The sequence below is a fragment of the Physeter macrocephalus genome, chromosome 7 (assembly GCF_002837175.3).
Source record: "Physeter macrocephalus isolate SW-GA chromosome 7, ASM283717v5, whole genome shotgun sequence".
Taxonomy (NCBI): domain Eukaryota; kingdom Metazoa; phylum Chordata; class Mammalia; order Artiodactyla; family Physeteridae; genus Physeter; species Physeter macrocephalus.
Genome location: NC_041220.1, coordinates 23,958,642 through 23,974,591, shown reverse-complemented (window position 1 = coordinate 23,974,591; position 15,950 = coordinate 23,958,642). Strand labels below are relative to the sequence as shown.

General features: G+C 43.9%; 1 protein-coding gene across 1 annotated transcript in view; it reads left to right on the top strand.

The window, feature by feature from the left end:
* Positions 1-15,950, top strand: part of TBC1D9 (TBC1 domain family member 9) — a 124,223-nt gene that overhangs the window by 90,532 nt on the left and 17,741 nt on the right. Inside the window, exons 10-13 of the mRNA XM_024126619.3 lie at positions 1,705-1,919; positions 3,707-3,824; positions 4,950-5,235; positions 5,958-6,087. Of these exons, the coding sequence (XP_023982387.1) occupies positions 1,705-1,919; positions 3,707-3,824; positions 4,950-5,235; positions 5,958-6,087 (749 nt within the window). The remainder of the gene's footprint in view (positions 1-1,704; positions 1,920-3,706; positions 3,825-4,949; positions 5,236-5,957; positions 6,088-15,950) is intronic.

Sequence of the window (15,950 nt, the reverse complement as noted above, 5' to 3'; positions counted from 1 at the left end):
GACTGCCTTTCCAGGGCAAGTGAGTGATGAGGCTGGCTCTCTGGGTGACCACCTGTGGCAAGGACTGGGTCATCCCAGGGGTCTAATTTCTAATCAGTGAAACACAAATCAGTTTACCCTGTCATTAAATACGTGTGTGCGTGTGTATATATATATATATATATATTTAACATATATTCATTATATAATATGTACATATATGTATGTGTATTTTTATCTGTATATATTTATATATGTATATGTGTGTATGTATATATAATTTATACTTACGTAAATTATATTTAACTAGATTTAGATTCAAATGTTTGCATCCAGAGTTTTTCTGCCTTTAAGAATCATCAAATGCAAATATCTCAAAGCAGTGGTTCTCACCCACCGCTCCATCCTCATCCCCAGCACTGAGGAACTCCCCTCCATAGCAGGGGCTCATCACTGCCAGTACCCTCCCTGCCCCCTGCAATTCTAAAAATCCTCCACGTATCCTCATACCTCCTGCTACCCTTCAGTATGGCTGTTTGTGAGTGCTTCAAAGCTTATGCTTTAGCAAACAGTTTTCAAACTTATTTTGAGAAGCAGACCCTCCTTTTTCAAGTGAAATCCTAAGGAAAACCCCAATAAAATACAAGCAAAGCTGCTTGGTTGAGGGAGGGCTGAGGCGGGGGAGGCCTCAGTTCTGCTTTCTCTGCCCACCTCCCTTTTTTTTCTCTGAGCAGCCCCTCAGGATTGTCTGTGGAAGTTCCTTGGAACACAGTTTTTAGGTTGGAAACCTCTATCTTAGGGAGGTTTTTTTTTAAAAATTCATCATTATTATTTTTTTTTATTGAAGTATAGTTGATTGTGTTAGTTTCAGGTATACGGCATAGAGATTCCGTTATCTTTTTTCTGATTTTTTTTCATTCAGGTTATTACAAGGTATTGAATATAGTTCCCTGTACTATACAGTAAATCCTTGTTGCTTATTTATTTTATGTATAGTAGTTTGTATCTGTTAATTCCATCCTCTTAATTTGTCCCTCCCCCATTCCCTGTCCCCTTTGGTAACCATAAGTTTGTTTTCTATGTCTGTGAGTCTGTTTCTGTATTGCATATACATTCATTTGTATTATTTTTTAGATTCCATGTATAAGTGATATCATATAGTATAGGGAGGTGTTTTTTTTTTTTTTTTTCAATTTATTTTTGGCTGTGTTGGGTCTTCGTTGCTGCATGCGGGCTTTTCTCTAGTTGTGGCGAGCAGGGGCTACTCTTTGTTGCAGTGCGTGGGCTTCTTATTGTGGTGGCTTCTCTTGTTGTGGAGCACGGGCTCTAGGCAGGCAGGCTTCAGTAGTTGTGGCTCACGGGCTCGGTAGTTTTGGCGCACGGGCTTAGTTGCTCCGCGGCATGTGGGATCCTCCCGGACCGGGGCTCGAACCCATGTCCCCTGCATTGGCAGTCGGATTCTCAACCACTGCGCCACCAGGGAAGCCCCTGTAGGGAGGTTTTTAAACAGCTGCTTACTATGGAGTGAGAAGAGGGAAGGAGGACAGAAGTGAATTTACAATCTGGCCGTGATTGCAACAGACACGTCATCATGGGATTTCATAATTGTCTCGCAAGTGTCCTTTGAGGGGAAGGAAGGTGAAGAGTCTGGTTCAGTCAGCTGCGGTTACAGACCAAGGGCGGGGCTTCCACTTTCTGATGTTGCATCTGTTGGGTATTTCCCAGGTGCTATCAACGAGAAGGCCACGCATTCCGGGTACTACGAAGACCTCGTGGAGAAGTCCATGGGGAAGTACAACCTCGCCACGGAGGAGATTGAGAGGGACCTGCACCGCTCCCTCCCAGAACACCCAGCTTTCCAGAACGAAATGGGCATTGCTGCTCTGAGGAGAGTCTTAACGGCTTATGCTTTTCGAAATCCTAACATAGGGTATTGCCAGGTGAATGTCACAGAGGGGTGAGACTTTAAAAAAATGTTTTATTAGCCAGTAAGTAATGAGGAAGGCGTTATGCTAAGAGAACTATTACTGCACCAGGGTCTCTTGACCTTGGTACTGTTGACATTGTGGACTGAATAGTTCTTTGTGTGGGATGGTCCTGTGCTTTGTAGGATGTTTAATAATAATCCTGTTGAATAACATGTTTGATACCATCTACCCACTAAACGCCAGTAGAACTCCCCAATTGTGACAACTAAAATGTCTGTAGACGTTGACAGATGTCTCTCAGAGAGCGAAATCTCCCTGAGCTGAGAACCACTGCACTGAGGTTCTCAGCCAGGGGACAAGAGTGCCCTTTCTGGATCCACCACCGTCTGGTGACCTAGCTGGTCACTAGCTGTTCCTGAGCAGGACTGGGCACCAGGCCTGGATTCTAGGTTCCAGAGTGCTCCTGCTGTGGCCCTCCTAAGCAACTAATGTCCTTGAGAGTGTAACTTTTATATGCCCTGGTTATATTTTAAGGCACTTTAAAATAAATGCTTAATTAGTATACAAAAATGTTGCCCATATACCCGCTACAATTATCTCTTATACTAGGTACAGATACCACAATTTGGGAAGCTCCAAGATAATGTCCTTAGATTTAAAGGCCACATACATACTCAGAGAGACCTTCTCTGACCATCTAGCTGAAAGATAAAGCAGGCTTAATTCCTTTACACCTCTACACAAACATACACACACACATACACACACACACAGAGCACAGATCTCCCTGTACCACATTTTATCTTTTTTTTTTTTTATTTTTTTATTTTTTATTTTTTATTTTTTTTTTTGCGGTACGCGGGCCTCTCACTGTTGTGGCCTCTCTCGTTGCGGAGCACAGGCTCCGGACGCGCAGGCCCAGCGGCCATGGCTCACGGGCCCAGCCGCTCCACGGCATGTGGGATCTTCCCGGACCGGGGCTCGAACCCGTGTCCCCCGCATTGGCAGGTGGATTCTTACCCACTGCGCCACCAGGGAAGTCCCCCAAATTCCTTTTTTGACATTTATATTGTTGAAGACTGATGAACACTTACTGGTTTCTAGAAGATCAAAAGAAGTACAGGAGTGAGTTCCCTTCTAATATAATAGAGTTCATATTTGTCTTTTGATCTTTCTCTTTTTAATTAAGAGGACATTAAAGTAGTTGAGCCTTGCGTGGTTGTGAGCTATCTGATAATATCTTTTAATAAAGTAGGTTACTTTAGAATAAAATCCCTGTTACTTATCACTACCATCCTTATCCAGATGGAAATAATGGGCGAGGACTCCAACTTTGAAAGGTTTCATTGTTCCCCGAGGAGAGCCTCAAGCCATGTGTACTTGGTTTAGACACAATTATGGAAGATTAAAAAGGAAATAGTTACCTCACTGAATTAAGGATTAAAAACACCGAGATTTATAACAGGTTAAAAGTTTTGTCAAATAGCCTTTGGACAAAGTTTTTTTGAATGAGGGTTTGCGTGCATGGGGGGGTGAATACTGGTGTTCATGGAGGCTCTTAACAGTTAACAGACTCAAGGACTAAGGGCTTTTACATTTTTAAAGGGTTGGAAAGAAGACAAAACTTGGAAGAATATGTGTGTGTACTTGCAAAGCCTTTAAAAATTTATTATCTGTTTTTCTAAGGAAAAGGTATGCCGGCCCCTTTGGGACTAACTCAGTCATTTTTCAGGTTAACAAAATTGCTTGGATGTTAAAATGTAAAATGTGTTTGATGACATCTTCTTTCATCCCTTTAGGCCATGAACATTGTCACATCAGTGCTGCTGCTTTATGCCAAAGAGGAGGAAGCTTTCTGGCTGCTGGTGGCTTTGTGTGAACGCATGCTTCCTGATTACTACAACACCAGGGTGGTTGGTATGTGAGGATGCAGTTACCATTTTAACCCTTATCTCATCAGGAAAATGTTTCTAGAACCGGGATACCAGCTGGAACCCCATTTGCAGCCACCATTGGTCACAAGAGTTTCAGACTACTGCAGCTTTCTAAGATGCGAATGAGAGGGCTTGAATCAATATAGATTATACACAAAGGAGCCCCATGGAGCTTCTCCCCATGGAGAGAATACACGTGTCTCAGTGTTTTAGAAAACACTCAATGTGGGTGTCAGTCTGTGCCATGTGAGAGCTACACCAAGCACACAGATCATCAACCCAAAAAGGTTTAACAATTCTTTCATGAAGAGCCTGGAATCTATGGACAGCAGAAGTATTCAAAAAAGGAGTGGGCAGAATAGCATATAAAAATGTATCCAGAGCTCAGTTTCTAAGGTATTTTTCAGAACTGGTTTCATTGCAAAGCAAACAACGGTGGTGGAGCACTTAAACAAATTATTGGCATTTCTCCTTATAACCCCCTCCAGTGTTAGACATTCATCTTAGCAGGATAAGCTTTTCATTGCTAGTGTAGCAAAAGGTATGCTTTATGCTCCCCTCTTGTGTTCTGTTTTCCTTTCTAAATTTTTGCACACTCATTTGACTCATTGGAGATACTCTCCAGAAATGTCTACAGCTGGAATGCTTTTAAATTGAAAAAACAATTGTTTAGAGAAATGATTCCTATGTGGGGACCATGCATCCAGAAGAGCGATTTTTTTTTTTTTTGTGAAGAGTTTGCCAAGAAATGAGGCTACTTAGATATACATTTCATGCCTAACCACACATCATGTTGCCAACAAAAAAAGTAACTGCGTGCCAGGAGAATTTTGTAAACTGACCTTTTCAACAGCCTTCAGAGTTCTCATGTTATTGCTCTTTTATGGTAAAGAATCAGGAGAGGAAGACCCCAGAAAGAGAAGATGTAGCCAGAACTCATCTGGTGACTTGGCTGTGCTGACACCTTGGTCTAGTAACATAGTAATTAGAGTTCTGTCTCAGCAGCAGTTGTGAACTGGATTATTTTCGTCGAGCCGTTGGGTTGGGTTCATTAGTGAGAAGGTGCAGTTGCTTGACCCATGGCCTTTTGCATCCACCTCCACTGCAGGTGCCCTGGTGGACCAGGGTGTCTTCGAGGAACTTGCCCGGGACTATGTCCCACAGCTGTATGACTGCATGCAGGACCTGGGTGTGATTTCTACCATCTCCCTGTCCTGGTTCCTCACACTGTTTCTCAGCGTGATGCCCTTTGAGAGTGCAGTTGTGGTTGTCGACTGTTTCTTCTATGAAGGAATCAAAGTGATATTCCAGTTGGCCCTGGCTGTGCTGGACGCAAATGTGGACAAACTTTTGAACTGCAAGGACGATGGGGAGGCCATGACCGTTTTGGGAAGGTATTTCTCACTTTGAAAACTACCTTTGGGTTTTCTTCCCTGTACTTTTTCTTTTTTTTTTTTTTGCCGCGCCACGCAGCATGCAGGATCTTAGTTCCCCCACCAGGGATCGAACCCGGGCCCCCTGCATTGGAAGCACGGAGTCTTAACCACTGGACCGCCAGGGAAGTCCTCTTCCCTGTACTTACCATGTATCTTTTACCATGTATCTTTTTCCTTGGTTTCACGAGTCTTAATTGGCCTGATGGTAATCCTAATGCCCACTTTTCTCTGTGGCTGAGGATTTCTTTTCATATGCTTTGTCTTTAGAAGTGAAGGCCATCAACTCTACTTCAATTTTAAAAAAATACAATTTTTAAAAAAAGAAGTGAAGGAAATTTTATTCTGCTCTTAAGGAAACTTTAGTCTTTTTTTTTTTTTTTTTTTTTTTTTTGCGTTACGCGGGCCTCTCACCGTCGTGGCCTCTCCCGTCGCGGAGCACAGGCTCCGGACGCACAGGCTCGGCGGCCATGGCTCACGGGCCCAGCCGCTCCGCGGCATGTGGGATCCTCCCGGACCGGGGCACGAACCCGTGTCCCCTGCATCGGCAGGCGGACTCTCAACCACTGCGCCACCAGGGAAGCCCTAGTCTTTTGTTTTGATATGCAGAGTTTGCAGAAAATGGGTGGACAGGTGTAAAGGGATTCGCCTCCCAGTGACTCCAGATTCATTTCTTCTTCCAGGTATTTGGACAGTGTGACCAATAAGGACAGCACGCTGCCCCCCATCCCTCATCTCCACTCCCTGCTCAGTGACGATGTGGAGCCCTATCCTGAGGTCGACATCTTCAGACTCATCAGAACTTCCTATGAGGTGGGTCACGTTCCCTGCCTGAGCACCACAGCGCTCTGAGTGCTCCGAGGGGCTCGGCTGGACGTGTGCCACAGCTTCCCTTGCTAACCCAGGGTCGCCCCTGCTTCCCTCCGCCTTCTGAGAACTAGTTGCCAGCTGCCAGCTTCGAGCTCCAGAGATGGACACTGAATGGATCTAATACCACAGAGCAATAGGCATGGCCGGCTCAGGCCCTCTGGTTCTTGGCTTTGCCCACCCTGAAGCCTGATCGAGTAGCAGCTCGTATTCACCTCTGGGTGGGTTGAAGAGGGGCTGTTGAAAGCAAGCGTGGGGAGGTTGACCTGCACAAGTCAGCTCACTTCCCATGCTTACGCCAAGTCCTCAGGTCCTCTGGGAAGTACCCAAGCCAATCCTCTTACGTCCAAGACACATAGAATACTCTACACCATCCTAGAGAAGAACCAGAGTCCTAGGATTCCTCTAAAATGTCTTGGCCTAGGGGCTTCCCTGGTGGCGCAGTCGTTGAGAGTCCGCCTGCCGAGGCAGGGGACGCGGGTTCGTGCCCCGGTCTGGGAGGATCCCACGTGCCGCGGAGCTGCTGGAAAATTGCTTGGCCTGGGCGTGGGGGGGTGCCTCCTGGTCCGTGATAACCCCAGATGTGGTCCTGAATCCCATAAAAGAACAAACGAGCGTGTAGAGATGAAGGAACCACAGTCCTGTGTACCCCATACTTGGGGTTTGTGGCCACCCTCAGGACTCAGTGCCCATAACGTCTCATGGTTTGTTCATTTCCTGATCATTGAGAAAGAGCATGAATGTTCCGCTCAGCACACTAGGCCCTCTCCTGATGATTTGGGATCGTATGACTGGCGATTGTCAGCATTTCAATTAGCAACAGCCTGGATACGGGAGAAATGGGTGAGGAAAATCTCTCCTAAAGAGAACCAAAAATTTGGTGCTTTTAAAAAACTCGGCATGGATCCAGATATCTTTTCAGAAATGTGTGTCCTTAACTCAAAATGGGAGAAAGACTGGTAATTTATTATTTCAGAAAAAAAGTAATCATAAAAGTAATGCAGGTTTATTGTAAAAAGATGTAGAAACTGTAGAAAAATATGAAAGAAAAAACTATATCCTGTGAGCATCTCACCATATTTCCCTCAAGTATGTTTTTTTTCTTTTTTTAAAAAAATATATTTTAATTAATTAATTTATTTATTTTTAGCTGTGTTGGGTCTTCGTTGCTGCACGCAGCCTTTCTCTAGTTGTGGCGAGTGGGGGCTACTCTTCATTGCGGTGCGCGGGCTTCTTATTGCGGTATCTTCTCTTGTTGCGGAGCGTGGGCTCTAGGCGCGCGGGCTTCAGTAGTTGCGGCACACACAGGCTCAGTAGTTGTGGCTCACGGGCTTAGTTGCTCCGTGGCATGTGGGCTCTTCCCAGACCAGGACTCGAACCCACGTCCTCTGCATTGGCAGGTGGATTCTAAACCACTGCGCCACCAGGGAAGTCCTCAAATATGTTTTTATTTTTTGCAACTTACCACTTAAAAAATAAGTTTATACTAAAAAGTGTTTTGTACCATTCCATTTTTTACTTAAAATATATGACGAGCATTCTCTGATATTTAATATATTGTTTGCAGGTTTTCGTAGATTCTTAATAGTCTGCTTTAATGAGGTGCCAAAAGTTATTTAGCTGATCCCTTTTTGTTAGACATTTATTTTGGTTGCTTCCAAATTTTCAGTACTATATGGCAAATTTGTATGGTATTATTATGATTTACATATTATATAATAGGTATGATATTATATATGATAAACTAGTGCATAAATAATACATCTCTGAATTTTTTCTTAGAGTCCATTCTTAGGAATAGGTTTACAGTAGTAGATCAAAAAGTGTGAATTATTTCCAAGCTCCTGGCACACACTGTCCAATTTCTTTAAAAATTGTCCCAATTTATATTTCCACTAGTAGAGATTAAGGATGGCTGTCACTTCACTCTTTCCAAAACTGGTTATTATCATAATGCATTTTTTAAAAAATCATTGCCCCAGGACTTTAGGATAGTCCTCCGTCAGAAATTTTGGATGATTATTTTTCCAGCAAAAGAGCCCATGTGACTGAAGGCAATAGTTATTATTATAGCTGTGGGTTGTTTTTCTAAAGGCATCCCCTGAAACCTTTATTTTAAAGAGAATTCTAGACCAAAGTAATAAAGCTTGGTATGTGGAAATTCAGCTTTGTTCTTGACAGCAGGTAAGCTAAGGTCTTGCTGAGGTCAGCACTTGGCCCATTTTTAATGGGAAAGAGAGGAGAATGGAGACAAGACCAGGGCTGGTCTCCATTTCCATCCTGTCTGCCTGGTCCCTAATGGTGACTCTTAGGCTGCTAAATATCCTATCACAGGGCACAGCAGCAGTTTCCTTCCTCTGCCTGGGAAGACAACCCCGTTTATTTATAGCAATGCCTACATTACCTGGCGTTGCAGTACATGATGTTTGGTTTTTTGTTTTCTCTTCTCTGCTTAGTGTCACTGCCCTGCTCATAAGTTTCCATTGCCTTCCCAATGCCTTCTAGGCCATCCTAAAGAAAACACCACAAACACTTGCCTTCCTTTTTTTTTTTCCACCTATTATATTAGATTGATGGTCCTCAATTCTGCCTGTGCATTAAAACCACTTAAAAAAATTTTTTAAGCCAAGCTTTTAAAAATATACATTTCTAGGCTCCATTCTAGACCAGTAAACTTTGTATCTCTGGTATGAGGCCTAAGAATAAATATTTTTTTAAAGTTCCCAGGTGATTCTAGAGCCCGGTGAGGGTTGAGAATCACTGCCCTAGATGCAGAATGGGGCCACTAGACACAGGCCCATTATAACCTGGTTATATGGCACAACACTGGTGTTCTGAAGCAGGCGACTCATTGCTTTCCGTGCTTCAGGATAATTAGTCAGGAAAATAGAATAGTAGGAAAAATACCGAAAGCACATTCAGCCTTGAGATACCTAGGTTGATGCCAGTTGATCAGCTTTCTCCTGATGAGTAGAGATGCTAACTTGATTCATAAATGCCTTGCTCACTGTGAAGTTCTACCAAGCCCCTCCTGGAAGGAATGGTATGGACAGTCTGAGAGACAGTTTTCTTCTGTGTGCGTCCCGTGTGCAGTTTTGTTAGATACACAGATGTAGAAGACAAAGTCCCGGCCTTCAGGTTCACCCATAGACTGAGATGAGCTTTCTGGAAGGCACGGGGCACTTTAATAAAAGACCTTTCAGCAGACACACGACCACCACAGTTTCTTCATGTTCAAGACGACTTGCCCAGGGCGTCTGTGAAATGTTAAGCCGGGAAGGGAGGTGGCTGATAAAACACAAGGAGGAGTTTGTGCAGAAGGACAGACAGTTTTAAAAGTTCAGAATAAAGTGTCAGCTCCTTAAGGGTGATGATAACAGCTCTCGCTCAAGGAGAACCCACCTCGTGTGGGACAGGTGCTGGGTGCTTCACAGCCCCACCAGGTACATGTTAACACATTTTAAGGTGAAAATTTAACTTGAGAGAGGTAGAGCTAGTTTTCCCGAGGCACACAGTTAGGAAGTGGCAGAGTCAGGAGCCAATTAAGAGCTCCTCAGCATTAAAGCCAGAGCCAAGGTGGTTTGTCTGGATAGGACGGAGATGGACTTGCAGACGTACATATGGACAGGAGGTCAATTGGTCCAGGAGAGGCTGGTTAGTGGAGAGTCTGAAAACCACCAATTGATTTGCAAGGCACCCAAGAGCCACTGGAAACTGAGGGGAATTTTTCTTCAAGTACATTATTTCTCAAGCTCCCTGTGCAGTCAATTGGAGAGGGGAGAGCTGAAGGAATAGACTAGCAAGGGAGATAATACAGTTTGCCATGGTCACCTTATGTGACAATGGCTTTTCTAGCCCTTTCTGCTTGGCAAAGACCTCAGATGACATAGTCCCCCTGAGACACATAAATTTAGTTACAAAATATGGGCCTGCTTTCTGACAGAGTTATGAAGGTGTCCCATGGGTATGAATATTGCGGAGAGTTGAGACTTCTTTAAGATCAGAGGGCCTTAGATGGCAGCCCATTCAGCGAACGTGGAGCTCCAACAAGCAAGGTCCTCACACTGACTTCATATCCTGGTCCCCTCCTGTCTTCTCCTTCCTCTTCCTCCTCCTCTTTCCTCCTTCCAACCATCTGTCCCCCCCACCCCACCCCAGCACACAAGGACACACGTACAGACAAGTGCCATCACCACAGAAGGCAGGGCAGAGTCTGGGGGCATTGCTCCTTCAGCTGTATTGGAGAATCTCTCTGCCATCTTGGTCTCAGCCTCCTATAACTTTATGCTGTTTTCTGTAAATCCAAAGACCCACATTCCACCTGCTTCTCCACTCTGTCCCCTCAATCTTCCAAGGCAGAGCCTCACTCTCTGCCTTGGGCATTTGGAGATTTTCTGATACAGAACAGAAAAAGACTCTCAAATGTGAGTCTCCTTTCATACCCGTATTCATGAGATAGCTCCGTCCTCTGGCTAACAACAGTGAACCCCGTACTATATACTGGGAAAATAAGGGCTCCACAAACTAAGAAACATATTAAAGCCACCTTTGGCATAATTTCCATGACCTAGTCTTATTTAAAAACAGAAATGAACCATAGAGTTTGGATATTAGAAATGACACTTGCTTTTTGTTTCAATAAGTCTTGCTGTGATGGGCAGATTTGTTCAGGTCATTCCATGGACCTATGGCCTAAACTAAGATTTTTTTTTTTTTATATACTTCAGCATTTAAATATTTCTAAGTCCTCTTGAGGATTTAGAAAGGAGGAGCCTATTGCACTTGATGGAGCCCTTGTGGTCTCTTTAAAGTGTGTCTGTATCTGTCTTCCATCATCCCCGTCTTCCCAACAACGCAAGGGCAAGCTTTGGAGGATGAAGGAAATCACAGAGATCCTGCCCAGCATGGGAAGGAGAACTCTTGTCCCAACCAGGAATGATGCTGGGGGTGCGAGAGCCCAGAGAACATAAACTGGGAGATTGGGATAGACTTGTCTCCACCTCATGCTTTTATCTGACTTTTTCCTCGTCCTGAGTCTGTCGGGGGAGAAAGGGAACATTGCACGCAGGGCAGGTGAGATGGTACAAAACGAAGGGCTACAAACCTATCTGTGTTAGTTGGTATCAGCAAGCAGGGGGGCAAAGCAGCACAAAAAGGATGTACCGCCTGCACTGAAAATGGTCTCTCAGCTCATAAAAGCGTTAGGAATCAGATTGGAAAATGAGACACAGGCCACAGGAACATTCAGAGAAAAATTGAGTTGGAGAAGAGTTGGAAATGAGGATGGATAACTTTACTGTGTAAGGAAGGGGAGATTTTAGAAAATGAAAATAATCTTAGGCTCCCTCACACCCATCACCAAATTCTATTTGTTAGAAAGAGTATTGTTAAATTAGTGAATTCATTCTTTTGCTAGAACTGAAATTCCTCCGGAATTTCCCTTGTTTTGGGTGATGGAAATGCAGCCTCCAGGATCTACTGAGCCAATGTTTGTTTGCCCTGTTTTTAGCATTTCATTCTGTCAGAGCCCCTCCAAAAAGGTGGGTGGTGGAGGAGAGGGGACCACAACCCAGTCCTTCTCATTACCCATTTTCCTTTAGAAATCCTCCGGAAATAACTAGGCAGGAACTTGGAGTTTAGGGTTTCCTTTCAGGTTGGGACCGTTTGCTCCAGATGGAAGGGCCATTGTATGTATTCCATTGCGTTCTGTGTTCTACTGTGGCCAGTCCCTGGGCCTGCCTAGCAAACTGCAGGGTCCATTTCTAGTCAAGGAACAGACGTTAATTAAATATAAAATATACCGGGCTCTTTGAAGGTCAGGCTTGGGGGGAAATAACTCTTTAGCAATCTGTGAGGATCACCAAGCCAATGGTGATCTTTGTCTTGCTCCAAAATGTATGTTCTTTTCTACCCAGAGACAAGGAAAAACCTATTAGCCACTAGAACAGTAGGTGATGGAGTTATAAAGCCAAGGACTGGGCCTCAGATTGCAGCGCAGCCCCTGTGGGATGCTGGGTAGCTTATAGAACCTCTCCGAACCTCGGTTTTCCCATCTGTTAAATGGAAGTAACAGTAGCAACTCATAAGGTTATTATTGTAAGGAGCCCATTACATGGCCTGTTAATGTCCCTGCCAGTTGTAGTGCAAGAAAATTTAGTTTCCTTCTGTCGCACAGCTAATGTTTTTTTGTTGATCAGAGGCATACTATAGCCTGGTTTGAAGTAAATCCAGTCTTCCATCTTCAGCATGCACGTTGCAGTGGATGCTTTCCACTCTTCTGTTAGGATCAAAAGAGTTACCTTTCCTGGGAGTTTAAATCCCATCCAAGGATTTAACCCAGAGTGAATTAAATATGGTATTTTTCATCACTAGTGGCAACTCCTACTAACAACTTTTGAATTCTGGCTTCTAAGTGGCAGTAAATACTGTGTCTTTCTATATAATGGAGAGGATTCTGGTCTTTAGAAGATGCTTCTCTGGAGATGAGAAAATTCTTCCATAAACCCTGCGTTTGTTAGGTCAAGACCCTCCCACCACATAAGTGGTGAAAGTTCCACTGGCCAGACTTCAAAATGTCAGCGTACGCTCTTGTCTTAATTATCAGAAAAGAACGCCTGAGTCAAAACTCAGGTCTCTTTCAAAACAGAGGGAAAGTATTGAACAGATAGAAATAGAAAGCACTAGAAAGGTGGGATTTTTCGCTGTTAACCTCAATTTGGGGAAATTATAAATTATATAGTTCAGGGTCCACCATGTGGAATAACCTTGAGAGAGATGCCGTGTCTGGGGTTGTCAGATAACGTACAGGACTGACATTGCCTGGGACGTACTTACAGTAAACAATTACTCTTGTTTATCTGAATCAACAAGTTAACTGGGCATCCTGTATCTCCTGTATTTTATTTTCTGAATCTGGCAACCCAAGGCCTTTATTGAGTACCAGCTGTGCTCTGTAGCAAGTCAGGGAGGTGACCCCTGCGGAGTCTCCCAGGGGTGGGGCTCTGAGTGCGAACCCTAGAATCAGACAGCCTGTGTTCAAACTGGGCTTCACCACCACGGCTCTGGGCACCCGGGCAAGTTAATGCCCAGGTAATGATTTTTGTTAAACTTCCGTTCCCTCATCTCTGAAATGGAGATAAGAAGAGCACTTACTTCCTGGAATTATCCCGAGGATTCAGTGTGTCCAGCAAATACGGGTTGAGCGCTTGCTGTGAACCAGCACCTGTCCTCTGCTCTGGAGGACACAGTCTCTGCCCTCACAGTAAGGGGTGAGAGGTATGGTGAATTCAAGTAAGAAAGAACACAGCCAGGTAAAAAAGGTGGGGATGTGCTGTTGCTCTGAGGTTTGTGTGTCTGGTGAAGGGACATTTAGCAGAGACACAAATGACATGGGGGAGCCACGTGACACAACACAGCACATTGTGTCTGAGAGAAGCAATTTCCAGGCAGAGGAGGGGCCGGTGCAGAAGCCCCCGCTGGCGATGGAGCCACCATGACGTGCTTGGGGAACAGCAAGGTGACTGAGGGGGTGAGAAAAGGGTGGTGGCAGGTGATCAGAGAAGTAGCTGGGGGAGGGAGGGAGAGGGTGTAGGGCTTGGAGGCCTTGGCAAGACTTGGAATTTGACCCCGAGTGAGCTGTGAAACCGCTGGAGTTGTGAGCAAGGGAGTAGTATCATGTCTCAGGATTTAGAAGGACCACTCTTGCTTCTAGGGGAAAAATAAAGCGGGGCAGTGCCTCAAAGATCAGTTTAGAGGCTATTGTAAGACAGTAGTGGCTTAGATCAAGGTGGTAACAGTAAAGGTGGTGAACAGTGACTGGGAATCTCTAGGGAGTAGGTGTGTAGAGGTCTGAAGACCGAGCCCTGGGGTTCTCCAGGGTTTCGAGATGGAGAGGATGTGCAAAGGAGACAGAAAAGGAGTAATGAGTGAGGCATAAACAGAACCAGGAGAAAGGGATTAAATGATGGAGAAATGTCTATTGAGGTCTTCCGCCCATTTATTGATTGGGTTGTTTGTTTTTTTAAGCATTGAGCTGCATGAGCTGTTTGTATATTTTGGAGATGAATCCTTTGCTAGTTGCTTCATTTGCAAATATTTTCTCCCATTCTGAGGATTGTCATTTCGTCTTGTTTATGGTTTCCTTTGCTGTGCAAAAGCTTTTAAGTTTAATTAGGTCCCATTTGCTTATTTTTGTTTTTATTTTCATTATTCTAGGTGGTGGGTCAAAAAAGATCTTGCTGTGATTTATGTCAGAGTGTTTTTCCTATGTTTTCCTCTGAGGGTTTTATAGTGTCTGGCCTTACATTTAGGTCTTTAATCCATTTTTTTTTTTTTTTTTTTTTTTGCAGTATGTGGGCCTCTCACTGTTGTGGCCTCTCCCGTTGCGGAGCACAGGCTGGACGCGCGGGCTCAGCGGCCATGGCTCACGGGCCCAGCCGCTTCGCGGCATGTGGGATCTTCCCGGACCAGGGCTCGAACTGGTGTCCCCCACATTGGCAGGCGGAGTCTTAACCACTGCGCCACCACGGAAGCCCCTTTAATCCATTTTGAGTTTATTTTTGTGTTTGGTATTAGGGAGTGTTCTAATTTCATTCTTTTACATGTAGCTGTCCAGTTTTCCCAGCACCACTTATTGAAGAGACTGTCTTTTCTCCATTGTATACTCTTGCTTCCTTTGTCATAGATTAGGTGACCATAGGTGCATGGGTTTATCTCTGGGCTTTCTCTCTTGTTCCATTGATCTGTATGTCTGTTTTTGTGCCAGTACCATACTGTCTTGATTACTGTAGCTTTGTAGTATAGCAATCTACAGATTCAATGCAATCCCTATCAAATTACCAATGGCATTTTTCACAGAATTAGAACAAAACATGTTACAATTTGTATGGAAATACAAAAGACCCCCAATAGCCAAAACAATCTTGAGAAAGAAAAACAGAGCTGGAGGAATCAGGCCCCCTGACTTCAGAGATTTGTCTTTTTTCATTTGGCATAATTTCTTTGAGGTTCATCCAAGTTATTGTCTACGTCAGTAGTTGTTTTCTTTTTTTTCATTTCTGTGTAGGATTCCATGGTATGGGACGTACAAAGGCACTCTTTAAACCTTCTGTTTAACATACCCATGTGGCCGTTTTCCAGATCAATGCCACACCCCAAAAGTGCTCTTTGTGTCCCCTTCCTGTCACTATCCATCTAACCAAGGTTAATAATTCTCCTGACTTTTAGCACCATAGATTTTGTTTTTGAACTTCACAAAAATGGAATTATACAGAATATGCTCTTTTGGTTCTGGTTTATTTTGCTCAGCATTATGATTGTGAGATTTGTCCAAATTGTTCCTTTTCATTGCTGCATTGTAACCCATGGTGTGATAATACCACAATGCTACTGTTAATGAGCATTTGAGTGGTTCTTGCTTTTGGCTAATAGTGGCACTATGAATACTCTACTCTATGTCCTTTGTTAAAAATATACACACCTTTCTTTTGGGTATATACTTAGGGAGGAATTTCTGGGTCATAGGTATGTATCTGGTCAGATTTAGTAGATGCTGCCAGATAGATTTCCAAAATGGTTGTACCAGTTGATACTCTGAGCAACAGCATGTGAGTTTTGGTTGCACCGTGCACTTGCCAACGCTTGATATTGTCTGTCAGGTTTTCCTTTTTCCTTTAAATGTCTTTAACCATTGCAGCATTGCTTCTATGAGTTAAGCTTCATGCTTTATGCAGAATTTCTTTGTTTTTCTTTTGCAACACTAAGAGAGATAAAACCTTATATATTCTTTCTCTGCCTTCAGATTGGAAGAC